Source organism: Castor canadensis, chromosome 10, assembly GCF_047511655.1.
Source record: "Castor canadensis chromosome 10, mCasCan1.hap1v2, whole genome shotgun sequence".
NCBI classification, from domain to species: domain Eukaryota; kingdom Metazoa; phylum Chordata; class Mammalia; order Rodentia; family Castoridae; genus Castor; species Castor canadensis.
This window is the reverse complement of record NC_133395.1, coordinates 145,325,543-145,351,799: the sequence shown is the minus strand read 5'-3', so window position 1 is coordinate 145,351,799 and position 26,257 is coordinate 145,325,543. Positions and strand designations below refer to the sequence as shown.

The window sequence follows — 26,257 nt, the reverse complement described above, 5'->3', positions numbered from 1 at the left end:
ATCGGTCCTCAAAAGCAAATCGTAATGAGTTTAAAGGCCATTAAAGGCTCTTGAAGAATTAATTGGTGTGGCCTTAGAGGATCTGGCTGCTCCCGCTGCGTGAGCTGCTAGAGAGAGAAAATTGATGGCAATTATGGTAGAAAATATGGCGTGGTGCCACCAGGACCGGCCACTATGCTGTACCCTTGTAAGCTGAGGGCTCTGCCCAGCCCTTTGCCTGTGGCATGCCTAGTACAGTGCCTGGCCACGGGATTAGGGGCATGAATGAATGTGTGGACACGTGCAGGTGGGAACAAATGCACCAAACTCTCCTGGGCCTAGAGGAGCACTTTGTTCTCTGGAGAGATGTGTGACCCAAGGGGCCCCCAGCCTTGCACTTTCCTGTGTTCTTTTATTCACACAACAGACATTTGTTGGTCACCTACTTGGAGCCAGGCCCTGAGCTACTGGTAGAAGCAAGGTTAGTTCTGTGGCACTGCACATCGTGGAGCCCTGACTCTACCTCTTTCCATCTCTGTGTCGTCAGATGTGTTGCCTCTTCTCTCTTGAGCTTTGCTTTTCTCATGAATTGGGGCCAGAAGTAACTCTCTGGCAGGATGGGCAGCTCTGCTTGGTGGCCAATGCATTCAGAAACCCAGGGTGGTAGCTGTTGTCACCTTCCACATCATTACCACCTTTTCCCTTTTGTGAAACTGCTGCTGGGTTAAACCATTCCTTGCAGTTAGCTTTTTCACTGGTTTCCGGGGCTGAGGTTGGTTTCCAGGGCCGTCACAGAAGCTTTCTCCTTCAGTCCACTTGCTCTGACTTGTCCTTTTTATGTCTTCTTTTTCTTTGACTGTGGCTTCCCTGTTCCTTCCTGGAAGGAACCATCCCTTCCACTTTATTTCCTGACATGGTGACAGTTCAGTTTGAACTTAAGGCTCCGCGTGGGACCATAGTAAGGTCCCCTCCCTGTTTGTGGAGGTGGGAAACTGTGACTGCTTGTTTTTTCCTCTTTCTTCAAAGGTCAGTGCAGTAGTAATAATGGTAATAACAGCATGGCCGCTGTTCAGTGTGTGAAGTGCTTCATTCTCTAGCATCTTAGGAGTACAGGCTTCTGCTATCCCTGTATTGCAGAGGGGGACTGTTGCTCAGGGTCACCAAGGAGGCTTGGAGCTGGGATCTGCACTCTGGCTGCCTGGCTTCACAGCCAGGCTCTGTTTCCTCTGGGATCAAATTATCTTGGGCGAAATAGATCACTATTGTAAACGGATCTGGCATCAGGACTCCCAAAATGTTCCCAAGTGTTCCGGCCTACACACGGGTCGATGACCATTCGCCTGGTAAGAAACTCTTTGTTTCTTTCCCCATAGACCTCGAAAGCTGCTTCCCAGGCTCTGCAGGGGAATCTGGGTACGTGTCCTTGTCCTAAGTACTTGTGGCATTTTGTGGATAGCATACTTTCATCCTGTCTGCAACCCTAGCTCTGCGTGGAGCAGGACCTTGGGGACAGAAGCTGACTGCTCCCTGACTCGCCGAAGGACCAATGCAAACCTGATGGGCCCCCACATGGTGAGGAAACCCAAGGCTTTTGACATCATTAAAGGACAGATGGGCGTGGGCCCCAAACTTGATCCCATGGGAGGAGAGAGGATCGTTAATAAACTGGAAAGTTTGGAAGAGTCCCCAGCAGGGCGGGGTCGCCTGATGCACACAGATGGAAAGGGCTCCCCCACATTGCCTGCTGCTCAGGCAGGTCGGAGTGTATTGCAGCGTGAACACATTCTCCCCAAGACCTGTTTTAGATGTAGAAGCAAATTGTGCTTGCTTTTCTGTTCTGGCAGGGTGGCTAGGTGGTGTAAGCGTTAAATGCGTTAATGTGCGGAAAGCGTTTAAGACGGTGTCTTATAATAGCACGGTAAGTGCTCAATAGATGTTAGTGTAACCGTTGTCCTGATCTATTCTGGCTTTTTATGGTTAGAACTAAGCTTGGAAGAGTCACCTCTTCCCTCAAGAGGAGGCCTCCAGAAAACCTGGCCAGGGCTGGCCCTGATTAGCTGTTGGCTTTCACCTCTCTGGCCCATCCACACCCCCCTTGGGCCTCACATCTGTGCAGTGGACTGAGGTTTTGACCCTGTGGTCATTTGCAGAGACAGGGTGCTTAACCAGGAAGTGGTTAAGGGCAGATTGTGTAGCCAGACCAGCTGCGACCCTAACTGGAATCTGAGCTCTGCTCTCCACTGTCTCTGTGATCTGGGCTGGACTTTTAGCCGCCCTCTGCCTCAGTTTCCCTAATTGTGAAATGTGGATGACAGCAGGCACCTGTGGAGTTGTGTGAGGGACCATGTAAAGCAGTGCACGAGAACCACCTGATGGACAGTGACACTGGCTGTCATTTCAAGTGGACAGGTTGCCTTCAGCTGGAGCTTACCATGCTGCCCATTCAGGACAGTGCTCCTAAATGGGGCAGATCCTTACCTTCCTGGCCAGACAAGACCAGGGGTAAAAGCGAGGGAGGCAGTGGGGCTGCAGTGTGGGGGTGGGGGTAGGACGTAGCAGTTACAGGGCCAAGGGCTGGCCCAGGTGACAGATGGCAGACTGGGTGGGAAGTAACCAAAGCCCACAGGCTTCAGTGTGCCTGTAGCTCTGTCCAAACAGCTGCGAAGAAGTGCCTGGTGAAGACTGTTAGGGGAATCACTTTATCTTGGGGTTAGAAAAGTGGCAAAGTAAGGAGCCTGTGACTATACCAGGAGGAAGACCCCTTAGACAGGATGGGCACTTGGCCTTCGCTATGTGTGAGGGAGAGCCGCCTGAGTTGGGGACATTGTAGAGGGCACCCAGCCCTATGGCAAATGGAACAGAACTGTAGGGCCTCTGTGGCTCTCACCTGGTGGCCCCCACTGTGCTGAAGCTTTGGTCACACTAGTGACCTACTGCCCAGGTTGCTTCTGACATCTAACAAGGGCCAGAGCTCAGAACCAGCAGCCTCAGGTCCCCAGGTCTGCTGCTCTGCCCTTTCCAATCAGCCTAGCCACCAGGGAGTGAGGGAGGGGTGACAGCGGTGGACAGAGTATGGCATTCAGAGCTGGAGAGACCTGACCCGGTCTGACAGTGGGGTATCTCACGTTACAGGTGCCCGGTACATGCCCACAGGAAGGGAAAGAGAGTTCTGCTGGGTTTGGGCAAAACCCCAACTAATTTTGCTAGGTCTGAAGTTGATTCAGGTTTGAGACTGAGGTGGGAACAGACTACAGAATAAAAATGTTAGTAAGTAGCACTTAGGTGACCTTTGGGTTTTACACATACTTACCGTATTGAAACCTCCCAAGAGTCCTGTGAAACAGCTGGCATTATTGCCATTTTGCAGACAGGGAAACTGAGGCTGGAAAATGCACACAAGGAATTGGAGCTTTGCAGAACTCTGGCTTGGTCTTCTGGGCACAGAGAGGCCCTTTCTCCCTTATCCTGACACCATGAGGACAGGGCACTTGTTCTCGGGATGAGGATCGCCAGGAGGACAGCAGAAAAGTGGCAGGAACCACAGAGCCCCCTAGGCCTGGCCCATGTGCACCCTGTAGGCAGCCTTGGGCTCCCTGGGTGCCCTCATATGGATGGGTGCAGGGTTGTGCTGTCATTTTGCAGAGTGGACAGAGGATACTTGCCTAGTGGCTTCACATCTCAGAAACTCACTTGCCAGTCTCAGGAGGTCACCTGGGTTTCTGAACTGTCTTCTGGATTCCTTGGCAGCATTGAGACAGGAGCGAGGGGCTTGATTGGTGCCAGGCACATAGTGGGGGTTCAATAAATGCCAGTTGCTCCTGTGGCTCCCGCTAACTGGCGTGAGCTCAGTTATCACTCTCTGCTGTTGTGATTTCCTCCTGTGGCCCCACAGGGCATCAGCTCTGAGTGGTGAGGGTAGAAGGAGGTGACTGGGGAAATGGCTCTTTCTTTTGCTGAAGGGGAAGGGGTACAGCCACACACACCTCATTGTCCCCTCTGGCCCTGAATTTTCTCAGAGCCATAATTCGAGTATGCAGGGTTTGGCCTTCGTTGTCTTTTCCACTCATGAAAAGTGGCGGAGTGACCCCAAAAGATAATGAACCTTGACGTAGAAAGCATGTCTTGTGCTGTTTTTTAATTTTTTTATCATGGAAAACTTCAAACATCTATAGCGGTAGAGAGAATGGTATAGTGAGTGACCCCCATGACCTCCAGGTTATTTTCAAGCAGATCCTGCATATTTAAAACCCTGGGACCTATCTTGTGGTCAGCTTCCTTCTGGCCTTGGTGGTGTCTTCTCACTAGGGTTGGTCCCTGGGACAGGACCCTGGTGTCCCCTTAATAGCTCTTGGCTATGTTGGCTCAATTCCAGGATCCCCAGGCTTGGGCCAGTTCCTAGCCCAGTGATATGTGACCCATCCGGGAGGCCCTGTGTCTGGAGGAACCCAGGACTGTGACCTTCTCTCAGTCAGGGTGCAGGACTTGCCTCTCCATTACTCCAGGACCCTGGAGGGCGAGGCCTTGGAAATGGGCTGGCCTCTTCCATTGGGTCACACTGGCTGTCAGCCGTGCACCTCCACAGGGCCTGCATATGGCCCTTGCCCTTCCCTTGTCAGGTGTTAGTCAGACTGTGGTACCTGCCACCCTGCCCAAACATGTCAGCCCTCCTCTTGCTTAGCCTTCACGTGGCTTTGAGCTACTGCCTCTCAGCGCTGGGGTCCTTGGCCTCTGCTCAGTCCTCATGGTCACGCGGTTTCTTCCATTCTGGAGTCTCTGACTCAGCTGCTGTCCAGGCCCTTAGGTCAGCGTCAAACTCCATAATACCTTAGGGGCCTCATGGGTACCTCCAGCCCAAGTCCCAAAGGAGATGGTTTACCTCCTGTTCCCCAATTCTGCTGCTGTTCCACGTCTGCCCCGGGCCTCCCTCAGAATGCCCAAACCACTCTCCACCTGACATCACCTGGATCTGGCCATCCCACAGTGCCAGGCTTGAAGCCTGGCATACAGTAGGTGCTCAGTAAATGGTACTCATTTTTGACTGTCATCATTGTGAATGTCTTGTGACTACCCTAGCTTCTAACAAAGGGGACCCTCAACCAAGTTTAGTCAGAAACAAGCAGAGGTCACCTGCAGTTCTGCCTGGCAGTCCATCGTGACCATGTCCATCCAGGTCGGTACTCACCTTTTCCTTCAGGCATGGCTGCTGCTGTTGAACTAGATGGTCCTGTGTTTCTTTCTGTGCCTAGCATGCTCCCTGAGGCTTCTTCCTGCCCTGTTGGGCTCACCAACCCCAGCCCCCTTGGCTCCCATCCCCTGCACCACAGGGAAGTGGTGACTTTGCTGTGATGGTAGTAACAATGGAAGACTCCCTGAGCACTTGGGGGGTGACAGGCACCAGGCTGGGAATTGTGTGTGTCTTCCTGTGGCCCTCAGGGCTGCCCTGCAAGGTACACAGTGCTCCCATTTTATGGCTGAGAAATAGAGACACAGAGAGGTCCCTCCCCTTCCTTGCCTAAGATCACACAGAGCCTTCCTGCCAGGTACCCAGTCACTAGGAAAGGGCCCTGTGTGCCAGCATTGCAGCTGTGGGGAGTTGAAGGGACAGCATTGCCTCTCTGAACTTCTGTGTGTTCCTCCAGACCTTCCTGGGCCCTGCTTCATGCTAGGGACCCCGGTGGGAGCGTGGATCATTGCTGACATGTAGGAATCCACTGGCTGCTGTGTTGCAGGTGTGGGCAGCACCTGCCCCAGGGCCTGCGAGGGCAAGAGGAGTCTGGTGGGCAAACAGGGAGAGGCCTTGAGGTATGACCCATACCTCAGGAGTCACTGCCCCCTGGCCTTCAGTGAGGCACGTAGCTTAGGTAGCTTATGTTACCTGTTAGTACCTCAGTTTCTTCCTCCACAAATGGGCAGATGGTCTGGCACCTACCTCAGAAGTTTGCTGTGACCTGCACAGACATTGTGGATGCTGGCTGATTATGGTGTGACCCTGCAGGGCCAGCAATTGCAACAGTTGGACTGCCCGGATGGGGATGCTGTTTGTGGGGGTGCTGTATGTGTTGGGGCAGGGATGGGTGGGTGGCAGTTCTCAGTACTTCTTGTTCAGTTCTGCTGCGCACTTTAAAGGGGCCAGATTGTCCTGGGCTCTGAGTGCCGCACCCCTGGCCGGCAGGGTGGGCTGTGTGGCTGCCAGGCCTGCACGATAGGCCTCTTTCTCCCGCATGCAGCCCACACCCTCCAGGGCCAGTCTCCCCAGTCTGCGCCTCCCGCCCGGCCTCCCGGGGTGTCCCTGGGCCCCAGCCCGGCCCAGCCCTGTCTGCTGGAGTCTGCCACAGAGAGCTGCTTTATTCAATCCCATTTTGCGCGTATGGAAATAACTAGAGGCCTCTGTATTTAATTTGGCTCAGCCGGGAAGATTTTTGGCTCTGTGTGTGTGTGTATTCTGCAAAGTCTTTCCGAGTGAGCCCAGGATCGGAAGCTTCTGGTCATCTTTGTGCAGTCAAAACCAACAAGAGCTGCCCTGCTTAGCTGGGCTGAGGGTATGACGGAGGGCGGGCTACAGGAAATGGTGAGTGAAAGAGAGAGAAAGAGGGGAAGAGGGCGAGGCCGTCCCGGGTGAGGTCATGGTGAAAGAAGCAGATTTGTAAACTTCATAGCTCTAGACCAGGTAGGCAGAGTAGAAGGACAGAGCTGAGGACTGAGCACAGCACTCTATGGGCCACCAGAGACATGTCTGGTGTGCTTGCTTTGGTGCTGGCCTGGGAGAGCTTCTCCTCTCATCCCTTTTTCTTGCCTGGGCAAACCCATCAGAGTTCTGGGGTCGAGCCTGCCTTCTTAACTCTGGCAGGACAGAAGTGGCCCCTGTGGGAGCTACAGTTGGTGAAACTGCTTCACTTGACTCCCTGTCGAGGAAAGTGGGTGGGAGAGCTAGCCGTTGAGAACATGAGACAATGGCAGCCCAGGGTCCCAAAGCAAGTGACCTCACCTTTCTGGGCTGCCAGAAGTGGGGAAGCTCCTAGTTGACCCTGCCCTTCCCCTGTTCTGCCACGGGAGCTTCTGGAGCTGTCATTTCCAACACAGTCGGGCATTCTCTAGGGGATGAACAGACCTTGGATTTAACCCATAGGACATTCCCCAAGAATCCAGTTTTGGAATAAACACCAGGTATCCAGTGGCTTTTGAATTATATCCTGGCCCTGGAAACTCTGGCACGAGTTGCCTGTGCCTTGATGCTTGGTGGCTCTCATGACCACATGGTGGTGGGCTGTGGTCTGCATGGTGAGACTGTTTTGGTGAAATGTTGTAAAAATCCAACACAGAGGACTCAGCAGAGCAGAAGGGCTCAGTGTTCCCACCAACTCTGCAGAGCTCTGTGAGTTCCTGAACCCTGCCTCTGGGGACAGGGTGTTCTAAATTAGGATTCTTGGGAATGAACGACCCCAAGCTGTGGGTCCAAGTCCTGCTCTTTGAGCCTTGAATTTTGGTCCTTTGCAGGCTCCATCAGCAAACACAGATCTCACCATGGGCAGGAAGGTTATGTAAGGTGAGGACTGGGCTGGGTATGAGCAGGCAATAGGGGTTGCTGGGGACTGTGACAGTGGTAGATCTGTGATACTGCCTGCTGTGTGTCTCTGCTGTCAAGTGGGACTCAGGCCCAGGTGGCCAGACCCTCGGGTCTTCTCCTCTAAGGAAAGTCAGAAGTCCAGATTTTCATATAAATTCTCTAGAATAAGTCAAGATGACTTATTCCTGGTTTTGTATTTATTTATTTTTGTTGTTTGATACAGGGTCTCACTGTGTGGCCCAGGCTGACCTGGAGCCCCCGGTCCTCATGCCTCAGTCTCCCGAAGCTAGAATCGTAGGTGTGGCCACCGTGGCCACTTTGTGCTAGTTAACGTGCTTTGTAGACCACACAGGGCCAGGGCCGCCAGCCTGTGTTTAAGAAAGTGGATTTCATGTAGTTTCAGGCCTCCTGGCTAGCTTTGCTGCAGGTGAGACTCAGGTCCAGGATGGAGGGGCCCACCTGGCCCAGGTGTCAGTGGGAAGAATCGAGGGCATTCCCCAGCGCACTAGAAAGGCTACCCACACTGGGTTTGGCTGTAGGGTTGCTGTTAAGGGGCCAGCTTCTCCTTAACAGTGTAGACCTGTTCTCCTGTCTGGTCTTCTGGCCCCCAGGATATGGGGCCTTCTGCAGGACTGCTAGAGATGGCTCCATGAGCTGTGCCTTGCCAGACAGTCTGGCTGGGCTCAATTGCAGGGTGTTTGCATCGGCCCCCCACCCAGAGCCTCCTTCTCCCTGTGCCAGCTGGCTGGCAGTCCGAGTACGCGCGGTGTTTGCCAGTCCATGCAGAATGTTGCTCCCACTGCCTGTCTCAGGCCCACCAGGACCCAGCCCGGCCCACAGGCCTCTCAGGATTGTGGAGGGTGGGCACTGGGCAGAAACGGTACCCTCAGAGCCAGGCCCGGTAGACCTGGAGGGTGGGGCTGCATTCAGCCCTATTCTTTGGTGCCTGGAGGCCTGGTGGGGGAGGGGACAATATTCTGAGTACAGCAAGCCTGTGGCTGCAGACTGCAGGGACTGACATCGCCACACACAGCCACAGAGCAGAGGCCCAAGCCTGTCAGAGCACAGAGTCACAGGTTTCCACACGTGCGCCGGGTCAGCTGCGTGGCCCTGCAGGTCTCCCTCCCCTGTGAGGCTGGTACTTTCTTTCGCTTGTGAATGGTAGAGAAGTTGAGGGAGGGTGAGGAACACTGGACTGTGGCCTTGGCTTTTGTGTACGCAGTATGGCTTTGTCTCCTGGTCACTTTGCTGAGCTCTGGATCAGGAGAGCTGGAACCACTGCTCCGGTCCCTCATCACCATTGGGCAGCACCTGCTGGTGTCACATGTGAGGAAGCAGATATTGTTGCATTCTAAGCTGTCTTTCTTGTGGGGAAGATGGACTTTTGAGAAAGGAGGAGGAAAACTTGAGTCCGCTGAGCTGAGCCCTCAAGCAACCTGAGGACATGGCGTAATGGACTGTGGAGTCCGGAGTTGCTGGCTGCAGGTCCAGACACCCTTTTCCTTCCCTCCTCCTGGTGCCCTCCCCCACAATGGGGACTGTGCCGCTGGGGGGATGCACAGGGCCAGCTCCCCAGCCTACCCATGTCACAGACCGCACTTGGCTCTGACTGTGCACAGGGCCTATGCACAGTGAGACCTTTGTGTTCCTTCCAGTGATGGGCGGAGTCGTGGGTTCAGGGATGCCCCGAGCCTCCCGCCTCCTGGGTTCTTTGAAGCCCACACTGGTTCTTGGGGCTCTGAGTACACATGACCTGCAGAAAATGCAGGGAAGGCCCCTCGGCCCTGCTGACAGCGGCAGCAAGGTGTAGCAGGAGGTTGGGGCCACACCTTCTTGCCTGGGAAGGTGGTAGTCTTTGAAATCATGTTGTCAATGGGACAAGGTGAGGGCCTGGTCACACGGCCATGGGTTTGTAAGACACAGGCCTTTCTTCCTTCCCTCTGGCAGTGTACTGGAGAGCATGCTCTGGCTAAGGCCTGCTGTCCCAGTGTCTGAAATAGGCACCTCCTGATGGCAGGGCTTGCAGGCATTGTCACGGCAGCTGGGGTCAAATCAGGGTCATGAGTGGCAGCCTTGCCCCACTGTGAGGCTCAGAGAAGCCAGGGTTCAATCCTAGCCATCTGTAGGTCTCTAAGCCAGAGCTCTGAGGCAGAGGGAACACATCACAGGCAGGAGGGAAGTGGAGCTATGTAGGGCACGTTGGTTGGCTGCCACGCTAGCCCAGGGCACCCCCAAACGACATCTTTCTCTTAAGCCCGAACGGCCCAAGAAGGCTGCTGCTCCCGAGCTCTGCTTCTCCGGCTACGCGTCTGACTCCCAGCAGCAGCTGACATGGGGAATGCTGAGTGTGGCTCCGTGAGCAAGGCTCTAAAAATAGCCTCCTGCTTTGAAAGGTCCATTGTTCACAGCCCTATATTTTCTACATATATAAACGCCACCTCTGGAGTCTGGGTGCAGGGTAGTTACAGATAATACTGCTGTCTGAAAGGCAGATCTGGGCCCAGCCTTATCTTGGCCCAGAGGTCTGTGGCCAAGGCAGCATGGTGGGGCTTGGCTCTCAGTCCTTAGTTAGAAGCCATGAGGCAGCCAGGGGAGGCCAGGCCTGGGCCACATCCCGATGAGGTGGGGAGCTCTGCTGGAGAGTCCTGGAGTGTCCACACTCGGAGGTGTGGCTAGCTCCCCACTGCGCCACCCGCTGACCACCTCCCCTGCCCTCAGGCCCTCAGCTTGGGCTCCCATCAGCGGCATCCTCACTTGCCTTAACCTGGGAGGCCAGCCTCCGCCCAGAGCCCCTGCTTTCTGGCAGCTGCTCCCAGGGCCCCTCTCCTGTCACTATCCCCACGTGTTCCAGTCCCTTCCAGCTTTAGAACCACGACTCTTCTTGGGCACCCTCAGCACCCACCTGGCCCTCCCTCTTTTTCATCAGCCATGATTCCTCAAAGACACCTTCCCCTGTTCCTCCTCCACGCCCCACCGTGGCTGCTTCTGCTGTTGTCTTGGTCTGTCCTGTCCCTCCCCCAGGCTGGACCTGGAAGTGAGCGCAGGACCTCGCCCAGTGAGAGCCATACCATTCCCTCCTCTCCTGGGTCATCGGCCTCAATCAATGTGGTCCAGGAAGCAGAGAGCCTCCAGAGCCCCTTAAGGGAGCTCATGAGGCTAAGAATGAGTTGGCTGTGCCGTGTTGCCTTCTGAAGTCAGAAACCCTGAAGGGGGAGGTCCAGAGGTGTGAGGGCACAGGCACTTCAGGAGGCTGTTTCACTCTGGCCAGTGCAGATGCCAGCAACCTGGCCTGAGGTCTGTGTGGACATTTAACCACAGACAGGCCTTTAAGATTGCCTGCTTCCTCCAGCCTGGAGCCCACTGTCAGAAGAGGAGGGCTTCCCCACGTGATGTGGCCACACTGGCCACATGCAGCTGGGATTATTTATTTCACAGCGGCTAGGAACCCCAGGACCCTGCCCCTGGAGTGCCAACTGCATGTTCTTTTTCTTGTGTCCAGGCAGCAGAGAGATTGCTGGGGCAAGGTTCCAGCCCGCTCTGCCCTGTACTGGCCACCAGCTCGCAGAGCCCCAGTTCTTCCTCCGCAGGAGGTGGTGGCTCCACTCCCTCCCAGTTCCTAGGTTGGTGTTTGGGTTGTAAGCCATGTATTGTAAACACCCAGCCCAGCGTCTTATCCCTGTCAGGTTTGTGAAGAAGACAGCTGTGTAAGTCAGATACATACGTATCTGTGTGTACGGTGCACATATGTGTATATGTGTGTGTGTGTGTGTGTGTGCCTGTGCACGTGTGTTTTGTGTGTACAGCTGGGGGCATGTATGCTCATATGTGGACTTACGCAAATCTGTGTACATGTGTGCACATGTGTATGTGTGTACATGTGTGTTATGTGCACATATGTGTGCGTGTGTCAGCCCTCCTGATCCCTGGGTTTCCACAGCTGTGGATTCAACCACCTGCTGATCGAAAATACTCAAAAAACAATTGGGTCATCATGTAACGTATACACATTCGTTTTCTCGTCATTCTTCCCCAAACAACATTCTTCCCCAAGCATTTACATAACATTGACATTGGATTTGGTACTGAGGTTCTGACTTCGCTCACAGGCTGTGTGCCCTAGGGGACGTGCTTCCCCATTCTGTGCCATGGGGTGTTCACAGCACCATCACTGGGGCCAACGGCAGGACCTTGCTTCCACCATGCCCTCTAGCTGGTGCCCGGAGCCTCCTCTGACTAACATTTTTCTTGAGAAAAGTCATTCCTGACTTCACAGGCCATAATTAGAGACATCCGTGGCTGAAAGGCCAAGGCCCCCTCCCCCAATCCTGACTCACCCACAGCTAGAGCAGGACGTGGGGTCTGCTGGCTGAGCCCTGGGGCAGGGCTCGGGGTCCCTTGTCAGGTTCTCCAGTCCCAGAAAGGCAGTGCAACGGGTCTCACATGGGGTCCCACTCCCAGGCCTCAGTCTTGGAGACAGAACCCTGCAGCAGGTGGGTGCAGGCAGGTGGCCCAGCATGGGCACTGGGCCTGTCCACTTTTCCCACCTTCAGCTGCAGGGACGTGTAGGTTGAGCCCTCTTCGTCAAAGAACAGCCAGGCAGCCATTAGAAAGTGTTTTCTTTCTCTGAGCTGAACACACTCTTTTGGTGAGGACTTTGCTGTGTCAGCTTTGCCAAGTCCAGCCACAGTCCTGTGAAGTAGCTACTCTTAATTACCCCCACCACACAGAAAAGGAAACTGAGGCACCAGCATTCCCACCCATGGTCACACAGCTGGTAAGCAGTAGAGCTGGAATTCCTGCCCAAGTGTCTGGCTAGGAAGCCCCTCTCTGGACAGAAAGGCGGGGCAGGGAGAAGAGATACCACATTGTGTTCTTTGTTCTTAATCTGCCCCTAGTCCTGGGGCAGTAGGAGACCCTGGGGCATCCATAGTCATCCCAGCCCCTCACCTGCCTCTTCCAGCATAAAACAGGAAGGTGTGCTGGGCAGGCGTGTTGGGATGCTCAGCGAGTTAGAGCTTCAAGTCCTGAGCTCAGAAGCACACAAGCTAGGACGAAGGCCCTGGAGCACAGAGTGTGTCCTGTCCAGGGTAGCCCCAGACCCTCACTGGCTCTCCTGACCCTGGCCTGTCCCGGCACTGGGTCCCATCTCTTGAACATGGGCTCATCCCATGAGAAAGAGCAGCTCTCTACCCCCTGGTCACTCCTGTCTGCTGGAGGCCAAGGCTTTGGAGACCCTCAGACGGTGTCCTTTCCCTTATGGTGGGAAGGCCACATGCACAGACGATATACAGATGGGGAGTGGCAGGTGGCTCTGGAGGGAATGGAGTTTAAGTTGGAGCCACAAAACACAGATAAAGGCTGCAGAAGGAGACAGGCCCTGTGGTACTGGGGGACTCCCCACCTGTCTGGTAGGCCCTTTTCCCATGTCCTTGATGGTGTGGAGCCTAGCAAGTGTGCACCTCCACGGGCAGAAAGCTCACTTCCTCCCGAATATCCTTTTTCGCATTGGGGTAACACAGGCACCCTGTGTCCCTGGGGAAATCTACTCTGGCATCAGCTCGTTAATCTGCCAGGGGTTTGGGGACAGGGACCATAATACCTCCCCCAGGGCTGCTTTCCTCCAGCCGAGCAGGCCCTGCTCTTGGTAGGCAACCTCAAGTTTTTCTTCCAGTTTGCCACAGTTTAGGCTTGGCACCTAAAGTCCATCTCCCACACCAGCTGGGATCAGTTGTGTAGAGTGTTGTGTTGGAATGGGGACGGAGGCTATGCCCAAGGTTTGCAGGAGGGACTCTGGGATCAATTAGCCATGTCTGCCCAGGCTGAGCAAGGAGAAGGTGGCATGAGCGCAGGTCTGCCACCCCCACCCCCACCCCCACCTGGGCTCTGGAACCCGGACGGGTCCTCTGCTGTGATCTGAAAACTATGGTGGGCAGCAGGGCTGTTTTTGTTCCTGGCTTTGTATTCAGCACAGGGACCAGCTGCTCAGCTGTGTGATGGCATCCATTCACAGCAGTCTTATAGTTGTCCCTTTCGCAGGAACAGTTGTGAGATCAGCTCTTCCCCCATCTTGACACTGTTTTCTAGTCTGTGGATACAGAATTAACTTCAGGCCCTGGCTAATGGGCTTTGTATTTACCCCTTTGTGTGTTGGTCTTATTTCCTTCATGCAAATCTCTGGGGAAGGGAGCATCTCCCGGGAGATGTGAGTGGCAGCTGCCTAACTGCCACAAAACATTCCAGAAACTCTGGACTGTCAGGGATGTCCACCCCATCTCTTGATCCGTGTGTGGCCCAGGTGTCTGGGAGAGATGGTGAATTCAGGGTGCCATTGAGGACTCCTTGTGGGGTGCTTAGCCCTGCCTGATGCACAAGGTCAGGAGCTGAGTCAGGTGGCAGGACACAGAGCCGCTGAGCTCAAGACGGTAGGCAGTGATGGGGTCTGGGGTGTGGGGGCCGATTCGGCTGTTCCCTCACCTGAAATCCCAGCTAGAGACTTGTGTACAGATGCTCCTTGAGTTACAGTACAGCCAAATCCCAGACATCTACTGTAAATGGAAGCTGCACTGAATACCCAGATGAACCTGTCATAAAATAGAAAAATGACAAGTCTAAGACGGTCTGGACCTGGGTAAAGCACGAGTCTTATTTTGTCACTAGAGCATCTGCCCTTCTGTGTAGGGAGAGACTTAGGCGACATGCAATAGCTTTCCGCCCCACTCGGGAAGAAACTGGAGCAGAGCCGAGTCCTTGTTGGGAGGGAGAAAGAAGGGTTCAAAGCCCAGAGCTTCAGGGTGTCGCATCCTCCTGGGCTCCCCACAGGGCAGTCACCAGGTTGGGGTTAGGGTTAGGTTGGTGACTCTCCTACAGTGACACAGTTCACCCCTGACGCAGAGGCAGAGTGACCCTTGCTGCACAGCCAGCACAGGCATTCTCCCTTCAGACGCTATCTTTTTGTTTACCAGTTCAGATAAGCCCAGATTGAGCAAAGCCTCTCTTTCAGTGTCTAATTCTGTGCCCTTATGATTGGCACCATTGAGTGACATTCTACAGCACAAGATGGTCCTTCAGCTATGTGGAAAATGCTTGCTGTGTCCACTCTTGTCCTCTGTCTACTGAGGAGCCCATGAGGCTGGGCTGCCTGCAGCAGGATGACCTGACTTTTCCTTGTATCGAGATGGTTCGAAGTTGGGTTTGTTTATTTTGGAGTTCGTAGAGGCAACTTCTTGCACAACTCAAGGGCAGGCCAGTTGCACAAACCTGTCAGACTATGGTGACAGCTGAATGAGGCTGGGGGCTGGCTTAGGAGGAGGGTGGGTGACTTCAGACCTGCCTTCTTGCACATTCAGGAACTGCTGGCCCAAAGCTGCCCACAGAGAGTATTCTGAGCTGGCATGGCTCCAGACAGTTACTTTCTGCTCCCAATCACCTCATCCCAGTTCTGTCTCAAAGGTGTCCCTTCCCCAGGCCCAGAGCTTTCCAGTCCAGCAGTGACACCTGCTTCTCTGTCCTGAGGCCCTGCCACAAGCCATGGCCCACTGGGATAATGGCAGTTCCTGAGTTTGCAGGCAGCCCAGGCCCCGCTCAGTCCCCATGGTTTGGAGATCCGTGCCCTGTTCTTTCAGCTGTTTTTGGGCAGAGTCACCAGAGTAGAGCTTTGCTTCTCCACCTGGGCTCTCGTCAGGGGCAGCACAGAAACGGAGGGCCCACCCACCCTCTCTGCTGAGCCACCTTGTAGCTAACATGTGGCCTGTGGGCCACAGTAGGGCTTCTGTATCTGCTCTAGGTTTGCCTGTCTCGGTGGTTTGAGAGGAGTTGGAACCCCCTTCGAGGGGAGCCTGGCTGCCCTTGCTGAAGACCTCGCTTCCTATCAGCCCCTCACTCTCAGGCACAGATGGGCCCCTGACTGAAGCACACACCCAGCTTCCAGGACACGTGTGCATGGAGATGCTTCCCTGTGTGTGCCAACCCCGCAGAGACAGGCGAGGCAGAGTGGGACGTGGCCTGGAGTGGAGACTGGGGTCAGACTGCTTGGGTTGGGCTCTCCTTTCCTCTGAGGATTGATGGCCTAAGGGCCGATGTGGGGATTCGTTCACTCCTTTGCTGACAGTTGATTGAAGGCCTGACCATTTATTGCCGGGCACTTGTCCAAGGTTCAGAAGAGAGTGGGAGATTTTGAAGATCTGCCTGTCCCCGACCTCTCATACCAGGGCCACAGGGTGCTGGCGAGTGCAGGGGAGAAAGGCCAGGTAGACTCTGCTCAGAGGGTCTTGAAGGGTAGTGTTCCTGGGATACCTTGAGACATGTAGTGCAAGCCACAGACTGAGGTCATCCCAATTCATAGCGAGACAGGCGGAGCAAGGCTAAACCCTGGTGTCCCCTAACTCCTGGCCCAGGCTTTTCCCCAAGGAGGGGCCTTTCTTACACCTTAGTGGCTGGGGATGGGATTGGATGAGGTGGTCCTCTGCTTGTACCAAGAGGCCAGAGGCAGTTGCTGGGGTGGAAGCCTGGTCCCCATACTACAAACCAGAAAGCAAGTGCGGACACTTACATCCTGTCTCAGGCTCAGGGTCGAATCGAGATCCAAGGGCTGGATGGCCTTGGCCTTCTCTGCTCCAGGGCTTCCTTCCTGGGCCCCCACCTTGAGTTTTGCTCCAGTTCCCCGATGGAAGTCTGCACCTGGCAGCAGGGTCCTACCAGGCCCCTGAGGAGCCGCAAGAACAGAAGCAGAGCTGGGCAGGGGCGGACCAGTCACCATGGCTGCTGAATGCAAGGCGTTACCCTTGGTCTGAAGAAGGGACAGGGCAGGACTGTGGTCTGGGTGGAGCCTGTGTTCTTTTCTCTGCTGTGCCAGTTCCAGAGACATCTACTGTACCCTAGGGGCCAGAGGACTTTTACAGTCCCTGCCAGCCCAAGGGTGAGCAGCTTACAAGGATGGCGCCTGGCAAGGGGATGGGAGGTCGTGTTAGAAACTCATTACATAATGGAGTATGGTGGCTCCTATGTGTAATCCCAGTTACTCAGGAGGCAGAAATTGGGAGGATCAAAGTTTGAGGTCAGACTGGGCAACAAACAAATCTAGGCATGGCAAGGCATGTCTATGATCCCAGCTGTGCAGGAGGCAGAGGTAAGATCACAAAGGGCTGGGAGAGGGGCTCAAGTGGTAGAGCTCCTGCCTAACAGGTGCAAGGCCCTGAGTTCAAACCCCAGTGCCGCCGTAAAAGGAAAAACATAGCCGGGTACCAGTGGCTCATGCCTGTAATCCTCGATACTCAGGAGGCAGAGATCAAGAAGATTGTGGTTCAAAGCTAGCCCTGGGCTATAGTTCGAGAGACCCTATCTCAAAAACAACCATCACAAAAAAGGGCTGGCGGAGTGGCTCAAGTGGTAAAGCATCTGCCTAGCAAGCATGAGGCCCTGAGTTCAAACCCCAGTGCCGCCAAAAAAAAAAAAAGAGAGAGAGAGACTCATCCCATCAGTGTCTCTTTTCTCTCCTTGTCCTCCACTGAAAAGTAACCAGCAGCGGAAACCAGTGTCTGCACAGAGCAAATCTTACAAGTTCACAGACTGGGATGAGTCAGCCTGCTGGCCCTCTGTCCCCACCAGCTGGCCTGGCTCCTGCTTGATGTTTGGAGACGTGGAGAATGATGTTGGCGTGTGGGAACGTGAGGCAGTGAGGTGGAGAGCAGCACCACCCGCTCAGGGACCGCTGCTCCGGCTTTAATCCTGACTTACGGATTACAGGGCTTGCTGCCTGTGTGACCATAACAGTGCTTACAGATAGATCTCAGTTTCCACACCTGTACAGAGGAGTTCATTCCTCCTGTGCAAGCCTGTGGAGGATTAGAGAGAGTGTGTGTCACGTTGTGCTCATTTCCAAGCCAACTGTAACAAAGACCACAGGCTGGGGCTGCCACCACATAAGAGCAAGCATGTTGAGGGTGGTGTGACCACAGACAACAGGCATTTGTGATGACAGTTCTGGGGGCTGGAAGGCTGAGCTCAAGGTGCAGCACGTTTAGGTCATGCTCAGCCTTCTCTTAATGGCTTGTGGATGCACTGCCCTGGATCTTCATGCAGCTCCCCTCTGCGCTTCTGTGTTGATCTCTTCTTGAGAGGGCACTGGGTCTTGTTATATCAGAGTCCACCTGACGATCCTACTTCAACTTAACTTTCTCTGCTAAGGTCGTGTCTCCAGAAGTTACTGAGGGGTTGGATATGTCAGCAGTGTATTTAATCCAAGCGGTGGAGGAGAGCTGATGGATTCCACTCCGTTGGTGTTTATTGACTATCTACTGTGTGTCGGGCTCTGTTTTAGGTGCTAGGGGTCATCAGCAGCCCAATGGGCCAAAACCCCTGTCCACAGGGAGCTGAGGTGGTTGTGTGGGAAACTAGAGGAAGCAAAGCTGATGGGATGTTAGGGGCGGCGAGTTTACACAGAGAACTAAATCCGCCTGAGGTGGAACCTCGGGAAGGGCCGACCAGAGCAGAGGGCCTCCTCTGCAGGATCCCCTGGCTGTTTAGGACACAGGCTCGGTCGGGGTAGGGGAAGATCAGGGAGAGCTGGGGTCGTGCCTGGGCTGTACTTCCCCGCTCACCACTCACAGGATGCCTCTCTTCTCTCTCTGCAGCGTGGAGGGCGAGGCCCCCAGCAGCGAGACTGGCACATCCCTGGACAGCCCCTCATCCTACCACCAGGGTCCCCTAGTGCCTGGTTCCAGCCTGAGCCCGGACCACTACGAGCACACGTCGGTGGGCGCCTACGGGCTGTACTCAGGGCAGCAGCAGCAGCGCACACGGAGGCCCAGGCTGCAGCATTCGACCTCCATCCTGCGCAAGCAGGCGGAGGAGGAAGCCATCAAGCGCTCGCGGTCTCTCTCTGAGAGCTATGAGCTCTCCTCGGACCTGCAGGACAAGCAGGTAGGCAGGCACTCCGGGGAGATGCACCGCGTGTGTCCTCTCGGATGGCCGAGCGCCTCTCAGCTGCCAGGCCCCTTGGTGGCGGGCAGGTTCCAGCCGTGGTGCCTGCTGAGGTGTGCAGAGGGCATAAGTTGGTCACCTGACATCTTTTCTGGGGACTTTTGCAGAGTTGCCTTCAAATGATGTCTTTGGTGTCCTGTCCCTCACGGTTGGGATCCGGGGACATGATGGTGGCCCAGCACCACAGGACACAGGTTTCGTGGCCAGACAGAGGTTCTTAGGGTGGAGGAGAGGCCAGGGGTGGGGGGGTGGCAAGCCCAGGGATGAGGAGGAGAGAGGGCCTTGGACAACGTAAGTAGTATGACCTCTGAAAAGGACATTGAACTCATCCCCAGCCATCAGGGTGAGGCTCATCGTGTCCACTCTGGTTTATGACACCAGGGTCTGGAGGGGAATTGCAGCACTCCCCTGGAGCCTCTGCACAGAAAGATGGGTGGCCCGGGCCTCCTGTGGGGTGCCTAGGGGCAGAGCAGGCTCTCCTAAAGCAGTGCACCGTTAAGACTCCTAATAGTGAATAGGCTGCCAGCGAGTGGCCGCCCCAGCAGTCTCCAGCTTCAGGACAGCCAGGCTGTCAGGCAGCACCCTGCAGCCCGCAGGGACAGGCAGACTCCCCCTGCCTGACTCCCCACAGCTGCACCCTCACTAGGACCCTCCTGACAGCCTTAAGACACCACGCCTTCCTTCTGCCTACACCCGCCCTGCAGCCTGGCCTGCCTGTCAGCGCCCCATCTCCAGGCTGTTCTTAAAGGAACCAAGATCTGGGCTGGTGCAGCCCCTGACGTCCTCAGGACACTGGGTTGCCTGCAGGGTTGGTCCCCTCCCTGGCAGAGGCCCCCCTGCAGCCCTTCCTCACCCTGCTCTGCAACCTGGGATGTCCCTCTCTCCCTCAGCTCTGCACATTCTCCATCTCTTTCCTGAGTTGGGACTGACAAGGGGCCAACACGTAGCCAGAGCCTGGTAGCAAATAGCCACCCCCCTGCCCCCACCACCTCCCTGCACCTGTGGCCCTTGGCCCCACGGCCAGGCCAGCAGCAGGCAGAAGCAACCACTGTTGAGTTTGTCATTTCTGCCCAGATAGAGTGGCTCACAGCATTTATCATCAAAGACGTGTGCGGGGGCCAGAAGGTCCAGGCTTCACAGAGGCCTGTGGGGTAACCAGACTCCGAGTAGCAGCCTCCCATGCCACAGTTGCTCACTCTCATTCCATGCCTCTTAGCTGAGGGCCAGCCAGTGCCCGACACTGTGCTGTGTGCTGGGAAGGGGACAGCGTAGGAGACAAGGCTTATAAGCTGACTCTGTGGTACAGGGGACAGCCCAGGAGCAGGTCTGCAATTGAGAGGCAGTTTAACTCTGGGAAGTGATATGCTGTATGGATTAGAGAACTAGGAGAAGTAGTAGAGTGGCTCTTGATGGTGGCAGCTCTGGATAAGGGTAGGCATTCAGGGAAGAGGTGTCAGCAGGTGCGAAGGCCCTGGGATGAGAATGAGCTTGGTGTTGTGAGAGATGGAAAGGATAGCAAGGAAGAGGTGGCACAGAGGCAAGAGAGGAGTTGACATTCATAGCCACATGGCATGCCATACTCCACTGAGCTTCTCAGCAGGCAAGGCAAAGTATTAATAGGGCAGATTAGATGGGAATTGTGAGAAGAAAGCAGGGTACCTATTCCATGAAGAGTTAAAGTGTAGGTGACAGAGTCCCATCAGTGGAAGAAGCTGGATATTCTCCTAACCCCTGGTCTCATCTGATCATTTTCTGTTCCTGAGAGTAGGAGGCCCAGATGAGTCATTGAAAGGTTGAAAGGTGACAGTTTTGTTTTGTGGAAGGGCAGACCCTTTCCTTGTGCACACAGTTCAGAGTGTCCCTTGGGTAAGTAAGGGCCTGTTGGAAAGGCCAGACACAGGGTTACCTCCTGCCACTGGCAGAGGCCTGGGCCAGGTGCTTCCCACCCCTCAGAGCTCAGAAGTTGCAGGAAGTGTTGGTGGGAGGGTGTATGGTCCCTGGTACATCCTGTAAGTGAGCAGGTGTTCATCACATTTCCTGTTAGTCCCAGTGGGGTTGTAGACAGGGCCTCATGCTGGTTCTGGCCTAAAAAGCAGGGTGACCATGGTATTTGGGAGACAAGTTATAGCCGGCCTGGCTCAGTGTATGCCTGCTTCGGAGGGACAGGGAGGGGCTTTGATGGCTCAACACAGAGCCTGCCTTTGCTTTCACGCACATGCACTCACATGCACACACAGATTTGGGCAGGACTCAGAAAGCAGGTTGGTTACCTGGTCCTCGAGGTCCAGGGACAGTGGGAGAGGAGACCTGGAGCGAGCACTTGGCCTGAGCTGGTGGCCTTGGTGCATATGCCACTAGCAGAAGGGCCTGGCCCCAAGCCATCATGTTCTCTAGCAGAAGACAGGTTTCCCAGACGAAGGGTTCTCATCCTGGAGGAGCTCTGAATCCCGCTCCCATAGACAAGGCTTTCAGAGACTGCAAAGCAAGAGAACAAGCAGAACCTCCTTGGCTGCCCCTGGATCCGGCTGGGGTGAGAGTCATTTTGATCCCCTTCCTCCTGCAGGACTCAAGACAGCTGGCACACTTTGTGTTTTAAAAACTCTCCAAGCCTATCTCATGGCCCCCTAAAGATGGTATGGCCCTGAAGTCTGTACCTGTTGGCCCTCACTTAGGGACACTGGTGTACAGAAATGGGAAGGCCCCTGCTCAGGCCATGCAGCAGGAAAGCTGAGTATCCATGGGTGTACAGAATCATCCCCTGACTCAGTCCACAGTTGCTCAGCATCTGTTTAGCTTAGACTTTTCAGTCTTTGTGTAGCTATCCCTGTGGATGCTCTATACCTCAGGGCAAAGACTGTGTGTCTCCCTTTTGTACCGCCAGGTTTGATGTGGTACCCTGCTGCAATTGGCAGGTGGACCAGACAGGCAGGGTGCAGGGTTTTGCCTGGCTCCTGAGGATGAGCCCTCTCTTGGCCTCATGTCAGATGCTTGTTCTGCCCCAATATCCAGAGAAGCCTGGCTTGCGGTGCTGGTTCCACATCTTAGCTTTTCTTGATTGGCCTTGGCTACAGGCTCGTGTGTCCTTCTCAGTCAAGAGCCTGGCATGGGAACAGTTCTGGGGACTGTCTTTGGTCAGGGTGGGTCGTGTGGGACTCAGGACTTCAGGAGGCCCACCTGTCACACTGGAGAGACACTAGGCTAGGACATCCGAGTTCACCCAGCACCTCCCTGCTTGCAGCCCTGAGAATACCAGCTGTGTGCCTGTCTGAACTCACAGAGATGGGCCATCCAGAACTGTGGGTCCAGAGAGGCAGAGGCAGCTCTGCAGCCTGCATGCCACTGGATGACCACTGGATGACCACTGGATCTCCTCCCTGGCCCAGGGATGCGGCTAAGGGTCTTCCAACCCACTGCCCCTGGGCTTGGCCTGTGCTGAGCATCCTACATCCTTGTCCCCAAGGGCTTGGCAGAGTCCCAGGAGATAGGTCCCAGTGCCGCTCCATCTTATAGACAAGGAAAGTGAGGAACTCCACTGTTTCAAGGTAAGGGGGCAGAGCCAAGATTGAACCAGTCACCCTGCCTTGACCCCTGTGGTCAGTGCTCAGCCCTCAGGTCCACCTCAGGATGGACTGGCTTCACCTTCCCAGTGTCTGCAGATGTACTTCCAGTAAACTGCTGCCACAGGTGTGCCAGAGCAGAGACTGACCAGAGACATCTGGGAAGCTCAGCACACTGTGCCCACCAGCTTTTAAAGGCCCTGTGAAGTCCCCTATGGGACTTTAACACAGTGTTTCTCCATCTTATTGGACCTTGGAACCCATATTTTACATATGCTCCCAGCAGCCCCAGCTGCTGTTCACCCCAGGTTATTCCCCTTCGCTGTTCTCTGTTGGAAGAGGGTAGGTATCACCAGGCCAGCACACGGAGCTGTCCTCATTCTCCTCTCCTCCCTCTCCTTCCCCCGCCAGGTGGAAATGCTAGAACGCAAGTATGGGGGGCGCCTCGTGACCCGCCATGCAGCCCGCACCATCCAGACAGCGTTCCGCCAGTACCAGATGAACAAGAACTTTGAGCGTCTGCGCAGCTCCATGTCGGAGAACCGCATGTCACGCCGGATCGTGCTGTCCAACATGAGGATGCAGTTCTCCTTCGAGGGGCCCGAGAAGGTGCACAGCTCCTACTTCGAGGGCAAGCAGGTCTCAGTGACCAACGATGGCGCCCAGCTGGGGACCCTGGTGCCCTCCGAGTGTGACAACCTTGGGGAGCCAGCCCTTAAATCTCCAGCCCCCTCCAGCGACTTCGCAGATGCTATCACAGAGCTGGAGGACGCCTTCTCCCGGCAAGTGAAGTCACTTGCAGAGTCCATTGATGACGCCCTCAACTGCCGTAGCCTACATGCCGAGGAGGTGCCAGCCTCAGACACAGCACGGGCCCGGGACACCGAGCCCAAGCCACCCCTGCACAGCGTGGACCACCACAAGCTGGACGAGATGACAGCCTCGTACAGCGATGTTACCCTGTACATCGATGAGGAAGAGCTGTCGCCACCTCTGCCCCTCTCACAGGCCGGGGACCGGCCTTCTAGCACTGAGTCGGACCTGCGACTGCGAGCAGGGGCCACAGCCCAGGACTACTGGGCTCTGGCCCACAAGGATGACAAGGCTGACACGGACACAAGTTGCCGAAGCACACCGTCGCTGGAGCGGCAGGAGCCTCGGCTACGGGTGGAGCACCTGCCCCTGCTCACCATTGAGCCACCTAGTGACAGCTCCGTGGACCTCAGTGACCGCTCTGACCGCGGCTCACTCAAAAGGCAGAGCGCCTATGAGCGAGGCCTCGGCGGGCAGCAGGGCAGCCCCAAGCACGGCACCCACAGCGGCCCCCCTAAGGGCCTGCCCAGGGAGGAGCCTGAGTTGCGGCCCCGGCCCCCCAGACCCCTTGAGAGCCACCTGGCCATCAATGGCTCTGCCAATCGGCAGAGCAAGTCTGAGTCGGACTACTCAGATGGGGACAACGACAGCATCAACAGCACATCCAACTCCAATGACACCATCAACTGCAGCTCCGAGTCCTCGTCCCGGGACAGCCTGCGTGAGCAGACGCTCAGCAAACAGACGTACCACAAGGAGACCCGCAACAGCTGGGACTCACCCGCCTTCAGCAATGACGTTATCCGCAAGAGGCATTACCGCATTGGCCTGAACCTCTTCAACAAGTGAGTTCCCCAGGTGGGCGGGCAGGCGGCCCTGCTGGAGGCAGACTCGGGAAGAGGACCCAGGCAGGTGGACAGCTGTCACACATTTGGGCCCGAGCAGGCAGAGCAAGCAGAGGGTACACCCATCAGTTGTTGTACAAACCGAGGCTGAGGTTCAGACAGGGTGGGACACTGCGCTGTGTGTGTGGTCAGGGGAGCTTCAGGGCCTGGGAGCGGAGACACTGCTCCTTCCAAGGCCACTGTCGATGCTCACACGCCAAAAGGGCAGAATGGAGGCTGTTCTGTGGTAAAGCTAGAGAAGGGGGCGTCAGTTCCATGAGCCCAGAGTCCTGGCCATCATGCCCACCTGTGTTGTCCCCAAGGCAAAAAGGTACATGAGCCGTGCCAAGCCAAGCCTCAGCTCTTGGGCTCCACACTCGTGCAGAGCACAAGGGCCTTCGATTAAGCAAATGGCAGGCCTGTGCCTGGGTCTGTAGGAGACTTGGGCGGGCTCAGGATGGACCCACTGGAGTACAAGTCTCAGGAGCTCCAGAAGCAGAGGCAGATTGGCCCTGGGCAGTGTCTGGGGTTGCTATGGGAACTGACTAGCAGTCAACTGACTGCTCCCCAGGGGTTAAGGAAGGGTGCTGCCAGGCGGCCCTGAGAGCAGATCCAAGACGGGGCCCGTGGGTATTTAAAGCAAGCTATTCTTAGCAGAGCCGAAAATAGCAAGGGAAGGGCAAGGGCCGAGCACTCCCTTGGTGGGGGCCTTGGCAGGCTCTCGTTAAACCTGAGATTTCACATCATTTCCATCCCCAGGGCCTCTGGGCTTTGGGGTCATCAGACGCCAGCCTGGCGGACTCCCTCAGGGACTGTGGCCATGGAGCACATGACCAGCCTGCTTGGTGGTTACTGACTCACATCCTGGGAGCTTCCCAGAAGGGCCACACGAGGGTGGTGTGACACAGTGGGCCTTGACAATGCCTGGGCTGCACTTCCTGCTGCTTCCCTTCCACTGGGGGAGACATGGGGTGCTTTTGAGTGTCACTGGTGTAGACAGTGCTGGGCAGGATGGGAATGGAGGCAGCTGGGGGGTGTGGGTTAGAGCTGCTTGTCCAGCTAGGAACTAAGAGTCTTGGACCCCTCACATCTGCAAGAGGTGAGCTCCTGTGACACACACACACCCCTGCCCGTGGCCTGCTACACATAGGGCCCATCACTACACAAAGCACATAGGAGCAGCACGCCGGAGGAGGGGAGTGTTCTGTGAGTCCATCCTGTGTCCCAAGTCAGCCGCTGCGGTTCCTGGGCACTGCCCAGCTCCAGGGCCACCTCTTAACTCAGGCCTCTGTGCTCTGGGGAAGGCAGGGATAACTGGGGTCCAATGGAATGGACGGGTGGAGGCCAGTAGTGGAGTGCAGGAAGCCAGGAAAAGCTGCCTCCCTTGTCCTGCAGATTCTGGCCTCTGGAGACTCTCTTTCTGGCTCCCGTACTTTTTCACCAGCACATTCTGCAGATAGCCAAGGCTTTATGGCTCAGCAAAGTCTTGTGTGACTCTTGAAGTCTCTCCCTACAGATCTTTTGGTTTGTACATGCTGTGACCTCTCAGGAGCAGCCAGTGGCCGTGGTTAAGCACACAGCTCCAGGCCAGGCGGCCTAGCCTCAAATCCGGCTCTCTGTGTGACCTTGGGCAGCATAGCCTGCTCTACAGTGGCCACATTTGTGACACAGGGTTGATGTTGGTGGTCCATGGGTTGTGTGCACGAAGGGCTGGTGTGTGTGAAGTGCTGGAGCACCAGGGAAGCCAGAGATGTCTTCTGCTGTCATTTCATCCTGGCTGTGTCATCGAGGCTGGGACTGGATGACTTTGACTTAGATGACATCAGTGAGGTTTGCCGTTGGAGGTCTTCTCGTTCCTCTCTGCCCTGCCCCGGGTTACTTTGTCCTCCCCCTGTCCCCCCCATGGGGACATGAACATACCTATCTGCACACCTTCCTTCACTCAGCACACACTGGTGGGCGCCTGCTACCTGCCAGGCACTGCTGCAGGGGCCGTGCACACCAGCAAACAATAAAGATCTTCCAGAAGCTCCACGCTAATAGCTAGAGGGTCTTTTGGTTTTTCTGCTGACATCAGATTTTATTAAGTTGTTTATTTGCAGTGCTGGGGATGGAACCCTGGGGCATTGTCACACATGCTAGGCAAGCACTTTGGCACTGAGCCGCATCCCAGCCCTAACATCAGATTTAACTGCTTCTCTTTTATATCTTATTAAGATAAGTCCTCCTCCTTTGTTGTTTTTAAAAATTGTGCTCTTTCACCTGAATTTTAGAATCAGCAACTTGCAATTCCTAAAAAATCCCAGTGAACACTGGAGTTGCCTCTAGGTCAGAGGTGAACTTGAAGAAACTTGTCCCTTTTACCCTGCTAGGGACAGGACCAGGAGGCCCTACCACAGGCTACTACTTCAGTCAGTTAAAATAACTCAGTCCCCCGGGGCACTGGCCACATTTTAGGGCTCCCTGGCGCATGTGGGAGCAGC

At 55.4% G+C, this 26,257-nt stretch overlaps 1 protein-coding gene across 15 annotated transcripts in view; it reads left to right on the top strand.

The window, feature by feature from the left end:
- Nucleotides 1–26,257, top strand: part of Iqsec1 (IQ motif and Sec7 domain ArfGEF 1) — a 304,194-nt gene that overhangs the window by 252,947 nt on the left and 24,990 nt on the right. For all 15 annotated transcript variants that reach the window (XM_074044548.1, XM_074044552.1, XM_074044553.1 and 12 more), the window contains 2 exons: nt 18,172–18,460; nt 22,489–23,735. In XM_074044548.1, the coding sequence (XP_073900649.1) occupies nt 18,172–18,460; nt 22,489–23,735 (1,536 nt within the window). The remainder of the gene's footprint in view (nt 1–18,171; nt 18,461–22,488; nt 23,736–26,257) is intronic.